Source organism: Cheilinus undulatus, linkage group 14 (assembly GCF_018320785.1).
Source record: "Cheilinus undulatus linkage group 14, ASM1832078v1, whole genome shotgun sequence".
Classification (NCBI taxonomy): Eukaryota; Metazoa; Chordata; class Actinopteri; order Labriformes; family Labridae; genus Cheilinus; species Cheilinus undulatus.
The window spans coordinates 22,710,899-22,731,698 of NC_054878.1; the positions used below are offsets into that span (position 1 = coordinate 22,710,899).

Genomic DNA, 20,800 nt, shown 5'->3' on the forward strand with positions numbered 1-20,800 from the left:
ATAATATTAGGGGTGTCGTTTGTCAAATTATTTGTAAAACAATTTCATAGATTTCAATGTGGTAAAATTAGCATTTATTAAGAGTTGGAAAAAAAATTGCAAAAAACACTGGCATGAGACTGTGATTGAAGTTCAGGGCTAGCAGTAGTCCTAGTTGAAGAAACATACTGTACATAAAATGTACCACAGACATTACGATTTCCCACAAACTTGCTGCTACTGACAGTGCATTGATCATTACATCTTCTACACGTACATCTCTGCAACATCATTTTTAGATAAATGTGAGGCAAAAAATGAGTTTCTTTAGGCAGTCATTACCTTTGTACATCTTATTTTTGCATAAACTGATTAATCAAAAACAACATTCACATTTTCCACTTGCTTTTTACAGATCTTGCTAATCAGTATGTATATATTTCTCTCTACAGAAAAGCATGTAAATCAATCCATATTAATTTCAGTTTTGCTCTTGGTGAAAACCATCACTTTTTGCTTCTAAGAAAGGAGGCTAAAAAAAACCCCACTACCACTCTTATCACTGTCTTCTTTACCAGACTTGCCACCTCTTTTTTCCTTTTTTAGTTGGTGGAGTGTCTATATCTGGTTTACTTTCTGGATACATAGCCAGTAATTTCTTTTGAATTGAAGAGACAGCATCATCATTTTGTCCACACTTCACTAATCCAGATGTCTCATGGTAGAAAACATCAACATGCAAGACGATGTTGGCGTCGTTGCCGTCATGAGCCCATGTTCTCACAGATGTTGTGACTGTGGGCTCACGTGAGTGGTGCATCAACACCAGAATGATGGGTTTGTTATCTGTGAACAACAAAAGAGAGGAGATGGTTTATGAAGGCGAGGTTGGAGAAATGTTAAAAGCTACAAAAGTGAGCTTTTGGAATGGGTATAAATCCAGTTGACAGACAACATATAACCATCAGATGGTTCATATTTCTTTTCATTTTTAAACCACCCGCCTTACCTTTCACTTCAGTCAAGGCTGCATCCACATCAGATCCCACACGTGAGCTGATTACACAGAACAGAATGGTGATCTGGTGATCGTCGCTGCTCTCAGTAAGCAGGACCTGCTCCTTCACTTTCTCCAAGATATCCAGATGGGCACCAAAGGTTTTTCCACAGACAACCATTTTGTACCTCACTAGATCAAAATAGCATATAATCAGATCAACACATAAATAGGACAACAACTGTGTAAACTACATGGAATAATCTAATATTTCAGATAAATTGGACACTGTTGTTCTATATACACACAAAAAAACAGAAGGAATCTTTAAAGTTATGTTAACAACAATGACAGTATCTCAGACCACAGGAGCATTAAAAACAATATAATTTGACTTTTTATTGCGCAGTCTTTTATTACATACCACTGTCTTTAACGATGTCCTGATGAGACAGTTCGATGAAGTCTTCTGCTAATAAAAGAACCAAAACTCATAATTATTATGCTGTTAGTGTGGTGTTTATTTTGAAATTCATGGTTTATTTTGAACATTTCCGGTCTCCAGTTTCTGGTTTCAGGTCTTCCTGCCGCTAACTTCACTGTGCTTTCCCCTGAGGCTGCGACCATCCCCCACGGCACTGAGGAGAGGTGATCACACCTGCAGCGAGTTTCCTCATCAAGCACTCTCTACAAGAGGCCTCTTGAAACTCTCCCCAGTACCAGAGTTTTGCTGACTACTCTCCAGTGGTAACCTCAAGCTCACGGCTCCTTCACTCATGAGAATTGATTGTAAATCTCCAGTGCTTGCTTTTTTGCATTTTGACTAACGTGTCTCTCCTTCCTTTTTCAGTGCCTTCCTCACCACTCACAGCTCAGCCTCAGCACTCTATCCCCACAAAGACTCTCACTACCCTGGACCCCTGGACCCCCCCCACCCCATTACTCACTGTACAATAAAACTGTTAAAACTTCCTCTGCCTCTGCATTCTGGGTCCAATATCAACCACACATCACAGTCAGCCTTTATTTATCAGACTGAGTCATACGAATACTTAGAAGAAAGAAGGAAAATGTAGTAAACCAACATCTAAAGTTAAACACGTTATTCAAGTCTTTCAGGGTCAAAGAAACAGAGCATTTTAAGAATTAAAACTTAAATTTCTCAAGATATAAACATGCAAAACAGACAACTAATTTCACCATCTACAAATGAAACTAAAGTCAAATAAGAGGAAGTCATATTTACTTTGGCCAACTGAATGGTAATGAGCTGAACAAGTCGATGCTGCCATAGGACCCTGAGAAGACGGTGCATCTGTTCAAGAGTTGCACAAAACAGGATAAATACACCGACTGACTCTAGTTCTCAGAAGTACAATGTCAAAATAAGTTATCAGTTCCTTATTTAAAAAACAGACATGAAACATGTTGTGAGAGGTAAAAATGATAGGCTCACCTTGTACTGTTGATCGATGACCACCAATTTGGTCATTGTTGGTAGCACAGCTTGCTGAGAAATGAGTACCAGACAAATATTTTAGAGACTGCTGACTTTAAATTGTCTTAAACAATTGTTAAACTACAACTATAGGATGTTTATCTAGTAAAACATAATATGTACTGAAAGACTAAAGAAAAAAATACCCTTTTTGGCTGTGAAAATGCAGCTTTGTAATCACACATATGTATTTTGTACTTTGTCTGAACTGAAGGGTTTTCTTATGTGTTCAATAGCACAGAAAATATATAAGGGAAGCTGTTTTTGGTACTATTGATCAATTTACCAAAAAAGGATGGTGGGGGTTTCCATAGGGTATACCTGATCACAATACTGACATAAATAATTGGAAGCATATCAAAACCTTATTAGCTTTTTATAAAAGTCCTTGTGACACATAACATGAAAACGTGATTGACACAGATTCTTTTACTTTTCACTGCAACTAATTTGTTCCTTTTCTTGTTTGTTATCAATTGGTGTTGTGTGTAAGACTATTCTAGTGTGCTTGGTCTGGCCTTGAGCTTTTTACAGAGGTTTTATAGCGTACTTTACTGGGGAAGTATCAGTTGGTATTAAGATAAAAACCTTCCTCAGATTCTCCCTGAGGAGTGGCTTTTCTCATCTTCTTCAGAAAATTGATGTGAGCATCATAGAATTCCTGGACATTATTCATCTGGACCTTCTGATCTGTCAGGGCCAAGAGGTAATCAGTCAAGACTGTGTCTGGTAGAGCATCTGTGGGGAGAGAGTGAGGTCATCAACATAGAAAAAAAATAGCTGTCAATATGAAAGTAAAGGCCAACAAGCTATAATTACCCCTCAAGAAATCTCCTTGAATAAGTTCTTCCACTCTTCTTAGTAGCTCATTTACTGGCTTCAGGAGGAAAATTTGAAAAACAACAACAACAACAACAAAAAAAAAAAACATAGAAGTATAGGCATTTTAAAAACCTTAAGACCTAGTTGTTCATGTCCATTTTGGCATATAGCTATCTCTGGTGATAAACACTTTTCACTGACTCACCTGTGTGTTTATTATTTCAAAGATCTTCCCTCTTAGTTGGAGTTGATCTGATCCCTGAAACAGGTCTCTCAGGTCTTCTGGGTTCAGAGTCTTCAACTTCCAGTCAGATCGAAAACCTGCCTCTGCAGCAACGAGTTTCGTTTTGTCACATTTTGTTTTCTGACTGAGCTGCTGCAGGCCTAACATTCACCATGATATTACCCTTAGTGTTAAGAGAATGACATTTTACCAGTTATCTGTATGAACCCAAACCTCAGCCAAAACTCTCTTTGACTAGTTATGTTTCATCAACTAAAAACAGTCACTTACTTTCCAACACACGGGCTGCATTTCTGTCGTATCTCTCGATATCCCGCAGTAGATCTGACTTGACTTGACACATGCAGAGAGAGAGAGAAAGCATATTAACTACATGAATAAAATGTTAGCATATATATATATATATATATATATATATATATATATATACACACAGTGCTTAACAAATTTATTAGACCACCTGTCATATTTGTCTCAGAGACCATCCAGCATCATGAAGTGCTTGAATGCGGACTCTTTCATTTTCAGTCAGCTCTCCACGTTTTACCATTTTGAACAGAAATGAGGAATTTCAAACTGAATTCACCCCAATTTGAGCTGGCTCACTGGGCTTTGAGAAGTCAAAAATTAATCAAGCATAACATTCAACCACTAAAACTCATTTTTTTGTTTAGGAATGCAAGTAAATAACTATAATTTGACATATCAATCAAGAAATAATAATGTGCTTTACAATTTTTTCAATTTTTTTGTAAATCAGTAAATTTGAAAATTCATGGATGACAATAATAATTACATTTTAGCATTTGGGTTAAAGAGCTTCTACATATTGGAGTATTAACCATTGCAGAAACATAAAAAATGATTTTGGTAATTACCAATGCTGTTAATTTAGGGCAGCTGTGGCATAAACCTTACTTTGGTTAGGGTGGTCTAATAAATTTTTTAAGCACTGTGTGTGTGTGTGTGTGTGTGTGTGTGTGTCTGTGTGTGTGTGTATATATCTATATATATATCTATATATATATAGATATATATACAGTACATAAAGACAGAACACAAACTGTTGAACAGTGAGGACCCAAAGACTGAAATAGTTCAGTGTTTTATGTTTAAAATGTAAGCTAGCATGGCACCAAATTAATTCAATTCAATTCAATTTTATTTATATAGCACATTTAAAACAACCACGATTGACCAAAGTGCTTCACAGTATAAAAGCAAAACAAAAACAAGAATACATCACTATTAAAAAGTACAATTAATAAAAATAGAACCTTATACAGTACTAGTGAAGGTAACAGTAACATCTAAAATCTAAAATCTGTTGGAATAAAATAATCTCATCCTGAATTGAAAGCCAATGAGAATAGATGAGATTTTAACAATGATTTAAAATGTTCTAGAGTTTGGGCAGATCTTACATGAAAGGGTAGGCTATTCCACAGTTTTGGGGCAGCTATTGCAAGAGCTCGGTCTCCCCTTGCTTTTAGCCTTGTTTTGGGCACATCCATGAGCAGCTGATTGGCAGACCTCAGAGCTCTGACTGGGGTGTGAACATAAAGCAGTTCACATAAATATGTTGGTGCGAAACATTGACAAAGACCTTCTGTGAAAGCAAAGTGAAACTTTAAGGATTTAACGACATCCTAATGTTTTGACATCAGCAACTCCTCACACAATGACTGGTAGCTCAGGGAACATGACTGACACAATTGCATTATACCTAAGTATTTTTTTTCTGATCTGAGGGGCTTTCTCATGTGATCAATAGCAGTGTAGTCTGGTGTTTTCTTAACTGGTCTTGCCTCAGGACCCACCACCTCTTAAAGGAGCAATTGTGACCCTAATTCTCCCAAATTTCTTATAAAAATAATGAAGTTTGTACCATATATGGAACAAAACATGACTGAAAAAAAGAGGAAAAGTGTATCATTGTAAACATAGCATTAAAAGTAAGGAAATTTGTGTTAAGTAGATTTTTGTCCTTTGTTGTAACAATGCTTCTTGGCTATAAACCTTATACCATTGGAAAGCATGCTTGTTTGTTTTAAGTTGCGCCACATTTGTGGGGAACAAGCAATTGTGGTATGAGCAGCAGAGCTGAGAATGTGGGTTGGGCCCATGAAAAATCAACCAAATCTGTAGAAGACAGTCTATTGGGTCTTGTCCACTACATGGCGCAGCTTGGCTCTACCTGGTTTGACTTGGCATGGCAGCTCAGCATGGCAGATTTGTTTTTCCACCACTGCACCTCAAGCTGATGACTCAGTGTTCCGAGCCCTCCTCGGTCTCTCTACACTGATCTGATTGACTTTACATTATTTTAAAGCAAAAATCATACTGGAGACTGACAGCACTGCACGCTGCTCTTTTCACAATCTGTCTCCCTCTCCCTCTTGCTTTCCATGATCAATAAACAAACGATAATTCACAGTTATCATCAAATAAGAGATTTTTAGAGATAAGTTAAAGAACAGTCTTCTGATTATTGATTTGCGGGTCTCTAGAGAGAGGAAACTGAACATAATCCTATTTTTGGATTGGGCAGTGAGAACGGCATGCTTTACTAACGCCAGTTAATAAATTAACGACTGACTCTACCATGGGCTAAATGAGAACTCCAGTTGTGCGGAACTATCAGACCGTAGTATGAGCACATAAATCTTGAGTTTTGGTCTTGTGTCATAAATGTTTAATTTGTACAGTGAATGCTGACATTAGACCACCACTGTAACAGAGTTATAGACAGCTGGAGCAGAGGCATGTATGAAACGCATCTCTCAGTCTCCCCATGGGCTGAAAATTTATCATGGAGGGCAGATATCAGTAGCCAAACGGGTAGGTCCCCCTGGCCAATCGCACCCTGTGAAGCGCTTTGACATCAGTGTGGCGCACTTGAACAGGGTATATGCAGGAATCCCGAGGTTAATTTCAATACCTTTTAAAGACTTTTTAAAAACCTTTCAAAAAAATTTTAAGACCTCATCGCCACTTTAAGCTGTTGTTAGTAACACATCTTTAATAGTTGTAGTTTGCAGTTTAACAGAAATGAGGTAAGCTGAGAAGGAACAGACCTGCCAACCTTGGCAAAATATTCTGTGTACCACTTGGATCGTCCGGCATTTCTCAGAGATTTTTGCAACTCCTCTGCTTTGCACACAGTAATTTCCCCATTTACTGTCTGGATTGGTTCACTAACCGGAATGGTTTTATATATATATATATATATATATATATATATGTATATATGTATATACACATATATATATATATATATATATATATATATATATACATACACTGCCTGGCCAAAAAAAAAAAGTCGCCACCAAAAAAAGGTCACACTCTAATATTTTGTTGGACCGCCTATAGCTTTGATTACAGCACGCATTCACTGTGGCATTGTTTCAATAAGCTTCTGCCATGTCACAAGATTTATTTCCATCCAGTGTTGCATTAATTTTTCACCAAGATTTTGTATTGATGATGGGAGAGTCTGACCACTGTGCAAAGCCTTCTCCTCCCAAAGATTCTCAATGGGGTTAAGGTCTGGACTCTGTGGTGGCCAATCCATGTGTGAAAATGATGTCTCATGCTCCCTGAACCACTCTTTCCCAATTTGAGCCCAATGAATCCTGGCATTGCCATCCTGGAATATGCCCGTGCCATTAGGGAAGAAAAAATCCATTGATGGAATAACCTGGTCATTCAGTATATTCAGGTAGTCAGCTGACCTCATTCTTTGGGCACATAATGTTGCTGAACCTAGACCTGACCAACTGCAGCAACCCCAGATCATAGCACTGCCCCCACAAGCTTGTACAGTAAGCACTAGGCATGATGGGTGCATCACTTCATCTGCCTCTCTTCTTACCCTGATGTGCCCATCACTCTGGAACAGGGTAAATCTGGACTCATCAGACCTCATGACCTTCTTCCATTCCTCCAGAGTCCAATCTTTATGCTCCCTAGCAAACTGAAGCCTTTTTTGCATGCCAATGATTTGACCCTTCTTAAACAGACTAACATCTTTTCCACGACCAAAGGATGTGTCTTTCGACATGGTTGTTTAAGAAATGAGAAGTTACTCATTGCATCAGCTGGGGTTAAATAACTTGTTGCCAGCTGAAAGATAATCGCCCATCCAGTAATTATCCAATAGGAGGCTCGTACCTATTTGCATAGTTCAATCCAGGTAGCGACTTTTTTTTTGGCCACGCAGTGTATATATATATAAGTGTTTCCTGTACATTCATTTATTTTTTAAATTAGGCCCACCACAAATAGATTCTGGCACTACCTGTTCGCCCTCGCTCTGTGAATGTAGCGTGTCGTTAAAATGACTATATCGCGAATATCCAGGTATAAATTATGTGGACGTTTTGTCCCTGAATGCATCTCTCACAGCAGAGAGCTCACTCTCTCTCCTACGCCCATCCAGAAGACTCCTCTGCACATGCGCATCAGCGGCGAGAAGCAAGGAAAGAGGAAGGTAAACACAGCAGTGTCGCTAGTTGGCGGGGAGTTAGCTGACTTTTGAGACAGCAAGAAACAACGCTGGATCTGCAGCATTGAGCAGTTGTTCAACTTTGAAAAGGAAGGGGTGAAACTCACGCGGCAAGATGACTCCGAGATAACGGCAGCAGTAACACGAGACGTCGCTAAAGATATGAGCCCAGTGTTGTTGAAAAGCCAGGATTTAAAAATCTCATAAAGACACTTAACCCAGAATACAAGATTTGCCTGGGTGCAAACATTTTGCTGAAAACTCCCTGCCAGAGTCGTACATGTCAGAGAGAAGACGGTCCAGCAGTGGACAAATGTGATCCACATCTCCACAACAATGGAGACTTATCTCATCCTAACAGTTCCAAACAATGGCAACAAGGGGTTAAAATGTTCCTGCCTCCAGACAAGCTTTTCCCCCCATGATCACACAGGACAGTTTCTTGAATAAGGTCTAAAGACGCTCTAATCTCATGAACTTGTCAAAAACTGGTCCAGCGTTCATCAGCACAGATAGCGGACTAGACTCACAGCTGTGAGCCTGAATAGTGGACTAGACTGCAGGGTTTTGGTCTTCATTCAGAATTGGTGAGTTTTGTGTAGGTTTGCTTCACCCTTATGTGGAAAATAATCATTTTATAATCAGCATTAGTAAACATAACACAGACAACATTTCAGGACTTTCCGTACACTGTAAAAGACTGAGGATTTATGTATTTTTGATTTATTAGTAAAAGACTGAATGAAGTCCTTTCAAAATAAAACTGCTAAATTTGACTTTATATTTCTGCATACAATTTTATAAAAAAAAAAAATCCAATAGAACAGTCTATTTTAATCACCAAACTTGTGCCATTTGGGGATGAATTAAATACAGCTGCTTGGAGGACATAACAAAATATCGTGATATATATCATGTATCAGGATTTAGCAAAATACCCCCCCCCCATATATATATACACACACACACACACACACACACACACACACACACACACACACACACATAGCACTGGTGCTACTGAGGTTGACAATCTTGTAGCACAGAACATTTTTTTTTATTTATTAAGCATTTATTTATTAATGTCTAACAAAGCTAACTGCCAATCATTGTTAAGGATTTTGGGGTGCAGCAGAGAAGAGAGACACTGATGGTTCATCTCCACATCTAGACACAAAACAAGAGCAAACTGCTGAAAGCTGACTAACTTCATAGGAGTGTTGGTGCTTGAGGATGATAGGAACAATGTGATTTGGAAATCAGACCTTGAGATGGATCAGACAGAGGAGCAAATGAGCTCCATTCATGCTGCTGTTTGCTGCTGTAGTCCCTTTATCATTTTTTTTTACTTTAGGCAGGACCAACAAACAGCTGAAGTCTTTTTCTGTGTTCAATAGGAAAATATTTGTAACATTATTAGAAATTCATTAAACACTGTTAAGAGTTTTGTCCATACTGTACAACCACACTGGGGTCTGATGTGTATAGAGCTGATATAAATGAATAATTCCCTCTTTTCTCTCTAAAGGTGTAATGACAACATCAGGAGTTAAATGTAATTAAAACAAATAAAAAAATCAATCACCAAATCGTTTCTTTACTCTTACAAAACACATATGCAAAGTTTATGCAGTGTGCTCCTGTCATTCTCCCTCATCTCTCCGTCAGACACTGCTGTCTGTCTGTCTGTCTCATATCGGGCCTGTATGCTACATTCAGATGCCTATTGTCTTGTTAACCAAATAGCAGCAGCTACAATATTAGTGAAGAGAAAATGCATCGTTTCATACATTAATCTTTCACCAGAAGTTAGCGCAAACTGAGCGCTCTGTCCTCTCACTGACAGCCAACACACCGTGACGTATGAGCTCGTGTAGGTCACTTTCTCGCCATCCTATCAGCTGCGGAGTGTGGCCGCTCACACTTCAGACGCAGAGGATTGCGCATGACGAGAGGAAAGGAAAATTTAAGGACTGGGCGTGAATTTCAAATCTTAAATCAAGAAGTTAAGATTGATTGGTGTGAAGTTTTTTGTGGCAACAGGTAAAACTGCGCGCCTGGCATGCATGCATCTCTCTCACTTTTTCATCGCACAGGCAGGGAGGCAGAGGGCAGGAGGAAGGAGGGGGAGCGGGGATATAATGCTATAGGTTCAGCAGACTCGTTATCCTTCGCTAGTCTGCATAATTGGTTGAATCTGCTTCACCACGCTGCTGTATCTGCTGTCAGACATGAGTACGGCACGTGCACATTTCCCTCAGAACTCACACGTCCGCAGCTTTTTGCCTAGAGAGGCAAATCGTACCAGCGTATTTTCATGTCAAATTGCGTACCTGGTACGCAAAATGCGTACAGGTCGGCAGGTCTGAAGGAATAAAGCTCGAAAGAATAAATTAAACTAAAGGCAGATTTATTGACATTCCCCTCACGTCACAACAAGTAACATACATAACAACATACTTCGCATGTCCTTCACCAACATGGCATACTACCCTTCCTCGTCTCTTGTGGCATTTAATGGCCATACATACCACCGTCTCTTAATTTTATTGCTTTACAAAGCCAGCAGGCAACGTCAGTGTAGGACGCATGACAGAAAAATGTAAACAACGAGCAAGGATTGTGGGAAATGTAGAATTTCACGGAAATTTCACAGGAAACTACTCCGCGGCAGCGCGCACTATGGAAGCTCTGATGAGAGTGGACATTCCGCGTGGAGTCCGCTCTGCTCACAGTACGCTCGAGTATGTTCGGGCCTTAATAGTCGCGAGGAGGAAAGTAAATATTCATGGATACTTTTTAGAGTCAAAGCTTGAATACCAATAAAATTTAATACCTCATAAAATCGCGATTAAGACTTTTTAACACTTTTTAAGGGCCTTAATTTTCCCACAATTGATTTATCAACTTTTAATACTTTTTAAGACCCCGCGGACACCCTGTAAGGTGGGGCTGGTTCACTCAGGAGCAGGGCCAATTGAGTGCAGCTAGGCAGAAGTTAGTTGGCCAAATTTTTAATTTAAAAGTAAATCAGCACAGCTTGGTCTGGCTCACTGCGAAAAAAAAAAAGTCTTGGTGGAAAAGACCCACATGGTTCCTAAGTGCTGGCAGGGTGAGGAAAGGGTCTTTTTGGGACACCTGCTTCACAGCATTTCTCTGACATTCCTGTTATATGAAACTTGGCCTTTAGTTTGGAGATAGCACTACGGCTCACTCCAGATAATGCCACCAGCTTGAAGCTGCCCTATCACACAGGCCCTTTCCAGATCAGTCATGCTGATTCTTAGAGCAGACACCTACTGACCACTGTAGCAGGGCTGGCACTCCCAGGTGCTGACAATCAGGAGCTAATCAGGAACCTGAACGTCAACATCTGGGGTTGCCACAAGCTCAAACCAAGAGTCAATAGCAGCAGCAAAATAAACCCTTTGGCATTGGCAGAGATTTGGCAAAATTTTCATGGACACATCCCACATACAGCTCTGCTGCTCATCCAAAAAACATGCATGTTCCTTTCAAATGTGGCACCATTACAAAAGGAAATAAACTTTCCAACGGTATAAGATTTACAGCCAAGAAGCACTGTAACACTATCTGTCTGCTTAGACCATCCATAAACCATGGTTTTTAAATCAGTTTTTTTTCCAGGCACACATTCACAACCAACGTAAAACAGCATTTGTCAATGACCCCCTTTTGGGTCCCGACCCACCAGTTGAGAATTAATGCATCAGAGTAGTCCTGATCACAATACTGACTTAAAAAACTGAAATGTAAAATAAACGCCTATCAACCCCTTTACACTCTTTTCACAAGTCTATGTAAAAACTAACATGAAAGGAAAACAATTTATACACATTCTTTTACTTTTAACTGTTACTAATTTGCACTTTTTTGTTTGATAGCAATCAGTGTTGAGTGAAAAACTATTCAGAGAAAAACAAGGCCTGGCCGACCTTCCAAAGGCACTAAGTGTTCCTGGTCTGGCCTTGTGCTTCCTACAGAGGTTTACAGCGTACTTTACTGGTGTAGTACTAATTGATATTAAGATTTCAAAAATAAAAACCTTTTTCAGATTCCCTCTGAGGAGTGTCGTTTACGATCTTTTCCAGACAATTGATGTGAGCATCAAGGAATTCAAGGACTTTATTCATCTGGACCTTCAGATCCTTTAGGGTGTAGAGGTAATCACCCAAGACCTGATTGCCTGCAAGAGCATCTGTGGAGAGAGAGTGAGGTCATCAACATGGAAAAAAGCAGCCGTCAATATGAAAGTGAAAGTAAAGATCAATAGGTTATAATTACCCCTCAAGTATCCTGGAATAGATTCTCCCACTTTTCTAAGGAGCTCTTCTACTGGTTTCTACAGGAAAATATGAAAAAAGATACAGATCTTTATTAGTTTGGATCTAGACATTGTAAAATCCTTCAGACCTAGTTGTTTATGTCCATTTGGGCATTTATCTATCTCTGGTGATGAACACTTTTCATTGACTCACATGCGTGTTTATTATTTCAAAGATCTTTCTTCTTAGTTCGAGTTGTTCTGGTTCCTGAAACAGTTCTCTCAGGTCTTCTCGGGTCAGAACCTTCAAATCCCAGTCAGATCGAAAACCTGCCTCTGCAGCAACGAGAGTTTCGTTTTGTCACCTTTTTTTTCCTAATCGAGCTGCTGCATGCCTGACATCCGCCATAATACCCTTAGTGTTAAGAGAGTGACGTTTTAACAGTTATCTGTATGAACTCAAAACCTTAGCCAAACTTTCTATGCCTACCTATGTTTCAACGACTAAATACAGTCACTTACCTTCCAACACACTGGCTGCATATTCGTCGTGTCTCCTGATAACCGACAGTAGAGCTGACATGACTTTAACAGTCGTGAAAAAGCCTACGACACATAGAGAGAGTGAGAGCATACTAACTAGGCTACATAGATACACTATTAGTGCAGATAAACACGGCAGAACACGAACCTTTTAACTGTGAGGATCGACAGATTTATATAATTCAGTATTCCACGTTTCAAATCTTACCTCAAGCTAGAATGACACAGCAATCTTTAGCAAATTCTCCCCTCTGTCAATAGAAAGTGAAACTTACAGGATTTAAAGACGGCCTCATGTCGTGACGTCAGCAACTCCTCAAACGATGATTGGTAGCGGAGGGAACATCAATGACAGTTACAGCAGTCCCGCCCCTTTTCACTCCACCACCGGCAAGGCTTCTTCTACTAACACACTGAAGATTAAAAATCACACAGGCCTATCAAATCACGATAAGAATAGAAAACTGATATTCAGTATGCTAAATGAAAATATATTCAGACATAGCATTGTTGTTTTGAAATAAGACTTTAAAATAACCTTGTATATACCTTACAAAAAATAAGGTTTTAATTTTGCCAGATAACTTCAGTCATACTTCCTTACATATCAAACAACTATTCACCTTTCCTATTCATAAACATGAAATAAAGAAAAAAGGACACCCAACACTGGCTTTTTTCTGAAGTCAGTGCATAAAAATTATTCTATTATCTCTAGAAACTGTCTTTTGTTGCTCTATTGTATTTTTGTGTGTGTTGTGTGTGTGTGTGTGGGGGGGGGTGTGGGTGTGTGTGTGTGTGTATTTGTCTTGTGGTAATGTATGTATTGATTTTGTTGTTTTTCTAAAGAAAGGACATACAGGTACATCTGAAAAAAATTAGAAAATCATGGGAAAGTTTTTTGTCACTCATTTCAGAAAGTGAAACCCATATTTTATGACTCGTTACTGATAGAGTGAAATATTTCAAGCCTTTATTTCTTGAAATGTTGATGATTATGGCTTACATAAATGAAAACCACAAATTCTGTTTCTCAGAAAATTAGAATATTACATAAGATCAATAAAAAAGGATATTTTAAACAGAAATGTCAGTCTTCTGAAAATTCTGTTCATTTCTATGCACTCAATACTTGGTTGGGCCTCCTTTTGCATGAATTACTGCATCAATGTGGCTTGGCATGGAGGTGACCAGATGCCAAGTCCTGCTGGAAAATGTTATCAGCATCTCCATAAAGCTTGTCAGCAGAAAGAAGCATGAAGTGCTCCAAAATTTCCTGGTAGTTGACTGTAGACTTCAGAGAACACAGTGGACCAACACCAGCAGATGCCATGGCAGCCCAAATCATCACTGTATGTAGAAACTTCACACTGGACTTCAAGCAACCTAGATTCTGTGCCTCTCCACTCTTCTTCCAGACTCTTGGATCTGGATTTCTAAATGACATGCAAAATGTACTTTGATCTGAAAAGAGGACTTTGGACCACTGAGCAACAGTCCAGTTCTTTTTCTCCACAGCCCAGGTAAGACGCTTCTGATGTCTCTAGTTCAGGAGTGGTTTGACATGAGGAATGCCACATTTGTAGCCCATGTCTAGGATTGGTGTGTGCGTAGTGGCTCTTGATGCGCTGACTCCAGCCTCAGTCCACTCCTTGTGAAGCTCCCCAAATTCTTGAATGGATTTTGCTTGACAATCCTCTCAAGGCTGCGGTTCTTCCTTATGCTGGTGCACCTTTTCCTATCACACTTTTTCCTTCCACTCAACTTTCTATGAATATGCTTGGATACAGCACTCTGTGAACAACCAGCTTCTTTAGCAATGACCTTTTGTGGCTTGTGGAGGGTGTCAGTGACTGTCTTCTGGACATCTGTCATGTCTGCAGTCTTCCCCATGATTGTGTAGCCTACTGACCCAGACTGAGAGACCATTTAAAGGCTCAGGAAACCTTTGCAGGTGTTTTGAGTCAATTAGCTGATTAGGGTGTGACACCATGACTTTCCAATATTGACCTGTTTCACAATATTCTAATTTTCTGAGACACTGAATTTTGGGTTTTCATTATCTGTAAGCCATAATCATCAACATTTCAAGAAATAAAGGCTTGAAATATTTCACTCTATGTGTAACAAGTCTACATAATATATGGGTTTCACTTTCAGAAAAGAGTGACAAAAAATATGGAACATTTTCATGATATTCTAATTTTTGAGATGTACTTGTGTACATGGTCAAATATTTCCTCAGTTGTGGATCCGTCACAGTGCTTACGTATTCTGCAACTGCATATTTCCGATTAAGGGACAAATAGCATTCCAGTTCCCCTTGTTTTTATATAGTCATACTAGTGAGTTAAATAGTTTTATTTTTGTTGTTGAATAATTTGGTTTAAGCTGGTTGGTTTTGTGTTTGAGAGCTCTGCAGTTGAACAGAGTCTCTGTACCAGCTATCTGAGAAGGAAGTTCTCAGCAGTATCTCTGAAGGTCAGTGCTTTGTTATGTCAGGCTCACTTTCTTTAAGATGAGTATAAAATTCAGATTCTCCCTTTTGTAATTTAGGAAATTAGGAAAAGATACTGTTCAACTTCTGCTCTACATGTATTTGGTGACACAGAGAATGGATATACAGATTTTGTAATGTCTGGTTGGCGAGTGAACACCAGACCTCACAACCATAAAGAGCAATGGGCTCCATAACAGAGTCAAATTTTTTTAGCCAGATTTAAATTGGCCTTTCTATTTTGATGCTCCTTTTGAATGTATAAAAATCCCTTCTTCCTTGTCTCTTTGGTACCTTTACCAAAACATTACCCAGTTGTAACTGGAACATGGTCAGCTCGGGCATGACATCATTACCAGCTCCAACATCCAAGGTAGCAGCCTTTGGCCAGAGTCCAAGTATTCCCTTTTGATGCTGTGATTTCCAGCTGCAACAACTCCATGGTGGTTTTTACCCATCAAACAGTTGTTGATTTAGGTGTTCATTAGCTCTATGTTCATTAGCCCACATAGACAGCATAAAGTTACATATTGTTTCTTTGCAATTCAAAGGTGCAGTTAAAAGTAAGGTTTTGTTTTAAATGCTACTGTGTATAGATTTGTTATGGTGTAAAATACATGTGTGCTGTGGTGGACTGAGGCTTACCAAATGTCAATGTATCAATCAATCAATCAATCAATCAAACTTTATTTATAAAGCCCTTTTCATACATAACATGTAACTCAAAGTGCTAGACAAAATAAAAACATTCCCTCAAACCCACACACCCATCAACCCACCCCCACCACAGTTACATGTGCACCCACTCACACACACTGTTTCACAAACATGCACCCCCCCCCACACACACACACACACAAAAATAGTGGACATTAGGCTAAGTACAAAAGGGCTGAGTACAGATGAACCAGTTGAGAAAGCGCCATCAGAGGAGCCATCTGCACCAGGAGCAGAGAGTCACCCACAGCCATAGGACACTGACGCAGGACCCAGAGGAGGGATGAGGCAGAGACACCAAACCGCTACCAGGAACCCACGAGACAGACCCCTGCAGCCATAGCCGACCACCGCTCCTGGTGCAGAGGGCTCCCCCAGAGGAAACGCTGGAGATCTTAAAATCATAACAGGATAAAAAAAAAGTAAAAACTAAAACACAAATAAAAGCTGAAAACTAAAATATAAAATAGTATAACTAAAAAATTAAGTTAGGAAAAGAATAAAATTCATAAATATAAATTGAAGGCCTAAAATAAATAAATATAAATAAAATAGATAAATATTAATCAAAAGCTAAGCTAAAAAGGTGTGTCTTGAGCCTGCTCTTAAAAACATCAACGTTCTCTGCGGCCCTGAGGTCCTCTGGCAGGCTGTTTCATAGACGAGGGCCGTAGTACTGGAAAAGCTTATCAAAGCTTGTCAAGCTTATCAAATAGACGTATTTATTTCACATTGTGTATGCAAGTAGCCTATCAAAGCATAAGTCATTTTTAAAATATATTTGTGGCTGTCAGAATAAAATATATTAGTATGGATAGTTCTTATACTACACGCACTTGCATTTTCCCTGTTCATATTTTTAAAATGTGTAATTTTGACCAATTTTCTCTTAAAAAAGAAACTGTCCAAAAACTTTTTACCCTCTGCCCATCATGTACTTCACTTATTTCTTTTTAACATTGCTCTAAGTGTCGATATCACTGTTTTGTTCGTTTCTTAGACTTCTCATACTCAACAGTGAAACTGTATTGAAAGAACATGATGTGTACATTTGTATCTGATATTAGCAGAGCTTTATTAAAAATCAATTTATGTGTATTAGATTTGAGTCAGTTTGACAGATCAGTTTAACACTGACTCTTATGCAAGGTATAAACAGCCAGAAAGTTACAAAAAAAAGCTGAATTATTATTTTATTCATTACAATTATTTGTTAACATTTGTCAAATTATTTTTTAATTTCATAGATTTCAATGTGGTGAAATATTGGCATTTGTTCATTAAAAGATGGAAAAAATGGCAAAAAACAGAATAATTGCATGAGACTGTGATTCAAGTTCAGGGCAAGCAGTACTACTAGTTGGAAGAAATGTACACAATTTACCACAGACATTAGGATTTCACACAAACTTGCTGTTACTGAAAGTGCATTAATCATCACAATTTCTATACATATTTCTCTGCAACATAATTTTAGAGAAATGTAAGAAAAAATAGTTTCTTAGGCAATCATTACTTTTGTATATCTTGAGTTTTATGTTTTTTTTGTCTGAACAAAAAAAGTGTAAATCAATCCATATCACTATTTCATTTTTTATCTTGGTGAAAGTTGTCACTTTCCTGTACGAAAAAAGCTCATCCAACCACTCTTCTTATCATTATCTTGACCAGACTCACTCCCTATTCTTCCTTTTTTAGCCTGTGGAAGGCCTTGCAGATCAACATTTGAATTACTTTGTAGGTATCTTTCCAGTAATTTGTTTTGAATCGTAGTGAAAGCGTCATAATTTTGTTTACACTTACACAAGAGTATACACACGTGGACAAAATTGTTGGTACCCCTTTGTTAATGAAAGAAAAACCCACAATGGTCACAGAAATAACTTGAATCTGACAAAAGTGATAATAAATAAAAATTCAATGAAAATTAACCAATGAAAATCAGACATTGCTTTTGAATTGTGGTTCAACAGAATTATTTTAAAAAACAAACTCATGAAACAGGCCTGGACAAAAATGATGGTACCCTTAACTTAATATTTTGTTGCACGACCTTTTGAGGCAATCACTGCAATCAAACAATTTCTCTAACTTTCAGTGAGACTTCTGCACCTCTCAGCAGGTATTTTGGCCCACTCCTCATGAGCAAACTGCTCCAGTTGTCTCAGGTTTGAAGGGTGCCTTCTCCAGACGCCATGTTTCAGCTCCTTCCACAGATGTTCAATAGGATTTAGATCAGGGTTCATAGAAGGCCACTTCAGAATAGTCCAATGTTTTGCTCTTAGCCATTCTTGGGTGTTTTTAGCTGTGTTTTGGGTCATTATCCGGTTGCAAGACCCATGACCTGCGAGTGAGACCAAGCTTTCTGACACTGGGCTGTACATTTCTCTCTAGAATACCTTGATAGTCTTGAGATTTCATTGTACCCTGCACAGATTCAAGACACCCTGTGCCAGATGCAGCAAAGCAGCCCCAGAACATAACAGAGCCTCCTCCATGTTTTACAGTAGGGACAGTGTTCTTTTCTTGGTATGCTTCATTTTTGCATCTGTGAACATAGAGCTGATGTGCCTTGCCACCAAGTTCCAGTTTTGTCTCGTCTGTCCATAGGACATTCTCCCAGAAGCTTTGTGGCTTGTCAACATGCAGTTTGGCAAATTCCAGTCTTGCTTTTTTATGATTTGTTTTCAACAGTGGTGTCCTCCTTGGTCGTCTCCCATGAAGTCTTCTTTGGCTCAGACAACGATGGATGGTGCGATCTGACACTGATGTACCTTGACCTTGGAGTTCACCTTTAATGTCTTTGGAGGTTGTTCTGGGCTCTTTTGTTACCATTCGTATTATCCGTCTCTTCGATTTGTCATCAATTTTCCTCCTGCGGCCACATCCAGGGAGATTGGCTACAGTCCCGTGGATCTTAAATTTCTGAATATGTGCAACTGTAGTCACAGGAACATCAAGCTGCTTGGACATGGTCTTATAGCCTTTACCTTTAACATGCTTGTCTATAATTTTCTTTCTAATCTCCTGAGACAACTCTCTCCTTTGCTTCCTCTGGTCCATGTTTAGTGTGGTACACACCATGTCACCAAACAGCACAGTGACTACTTGTCACCCTTTAAATAGGCCGATTGACTGATTACAAGTTTGTAGACACCTGTGATGCTAATTAGAGGACACACTTTGGTTGAACATGTCCCTATGGTCACATTATTTTCAATCTTCTCTAGGGGTACCATCATTTTTGTCCAGGCCTGTTTCATGAGTTTGTTTTTAAAAATAATTCTGTTGAACCACAGTTCAAAAGCAATGTCTGATTTGCATTGGTTAATTTTCATTGAATTTTTATTTATTATTACTTTCAACATGCAAGATGATGTTGGCGTCGTTGCCGTCATGGGCCCGTGTTCTCACAGACGTTGTGACTGTGGGCTCACGTGAGCGGTGCATCAACACCAGAATGATGGGTTTGTTATCTGTGAACAACAAAAGAGAGGAGTCGGTTTTTGAAGTTGAGGATGGAGAAATGTTTCTAAAAGCTAAAATAGTGAGCTTTTTATTATGGGTGTGATTCCAATACACAGACCACGTATGACCATCAGATGGTTCGTATTTCTTTTCATTTGTAAACCTCTTACCTTACCTTTCACATCAGCCAAGGCTGCATCCACATCAGATCTCACACTTGAGCTGATTACACAGAACAGAATGGTGATCTGGTGATCATCTGGTGATCTGCTCTCAGTAAGCAGGACCTGCTCCTTCACTTTATCCAAGATGCCCTGATGGGCACCAAAGGTTTTCCCACAGACTACCTATTTGTACCTCACTAGATTAAAAATAGCATATACTCACATAAATAGGACAACAACTGTGTAAACTACATGGAATAATCTAATATTTCAGATAAACTGGACACTGTTGTTCTATATAGACACAAAAAACAGAAGGAATCTTTAAAGTTATGTTAACAACAATGACAGTATCTCAGATCACAGGAGAATTAAAAACAATATAATTTGACTTTTTATTGCGCAGTCTTTTATTACATACCACTATCTTTAAAGATGTCCTGATGAGACAGTTTGATGAAGTCTTTTGCCAATAAAAGGACCAAAACTCATAATTAATATTATGCTGTTAGTTTTTATTTATCAAACTGAGTCATACGAATACTTAGAAGAAAGAAGGAAAATGTAGGACACCAACATCTAAAGTTAAACAAATTTTTCAAGTCTTTCAGGGTCAAAGAAAAAGAACATTTTGAGAATTAAAACTTAAGTTTCTCAAGATATAAAACTGCAAAACAGACAATTAATTTTACCATCTATAAATGGAACTGAAGTCAAATCATAGGAAGTCATATTTACTTTGTCCAACTGAACAGTAACGAGCTGAACGAGTCGATGCTGCCACAGGACCCTGAGGAGACGGTGCATCTGTTCAAGAGTTGCACAAAACAGGATAATTACTCCTACTGACTCTAGTTCTAGGAAGTACAATGTCAAAATAAGTTATCAGTTCCTTATTCAAAAAACAGACATGAAACATGTTGTGAGAGGTAAAAATGATAGCCTCACCTCGTACCAGACAAATATTTTAGAGACTGCTGACTTTAAATTGTCTTAAACAATTGTTAAACTACAATTATAGGACGTTTATCTAGTCTAACATTCACCATGATAATACCCTTTGTGTTAAGAGAATG

At 38.7% G+C, this 20,800-nt stretch overlaps 1 protein-coding gene across 6 annotated transcripts in view; it reads right to left on the reverse strand.

Moving 5' to 3' along the window:
* LOC121521291 overlaps positions 1-20,800 on the reverse strand; it is a 37,448-nt gene continuing 16,648 nt past the window's right edge. Inside the window, exons 4-20 of one of the 6 annotated variants that reach the window (XM_041805152.1) lie at positions 20,463-20,531; positions 19,736-19,782; positions 19,452-19,568; positions 13,154-13,291; positions 12,858-12,941; positions 12,550-12,671; positions 12,356-12,413; positions 12,117-12,269; positions 3,811-3,873; positions 3,502-3,623; positions 3,294-3,351; positions 3,063-3,212; positions 2,433-2,486; positions 2,223-2,291; positions 1,401-1,448; positions 989-1,168; positions 2-825 (exon numbers count right to left, since the gene is read on the reverse strand). In XM_041805152.1, coding sequence (XP_041661086.1) covers positions 551-825; positions 989-1,168; positions 1,401-1,448; positions 2,223-2,291; positions 2,433-2,486; positions 3,063-3,212; positions 3,294-3,351; positions 3,502-3,623; positions 3,811-3,873; positions 12,117-12,269; positions 12,356-12,413; positions 12,550-12,671; positions 12,858-12,918 — 1,413 coding nt within the window. In that variant the 5' untranslated portion in view covers positions 12,919-12,941; positions 13,154-13,291; positions 19,452-19,568; positions 19,736-19,782; positions 20,463-20,531 and the 3' untranslated portion in view covers positions 2-550. Of the gene's footprint in view, positions 826-988; positions 1,169-1,400; positions 1,449-2,222; positions 2,292-2,432; positions 2,487-3,062; positions 3,213-3,293; positions 3,352-3,501; positions 3,624-3,810; positions 3,874-12,116; positions 12,270-12,355; positions 12,414-12,549; positions 12,672-12,857; positions 12,942-13,086; positions 13,376-19,451; positions 19,569-19,735; positions 20,532-20,800 lie in introns of those variants that run through there. The other 5 variants (XM_041805151.1, XM_041805155.1, XM_041805154.1 and 2 more) reach the window with 5 other exon arrangements.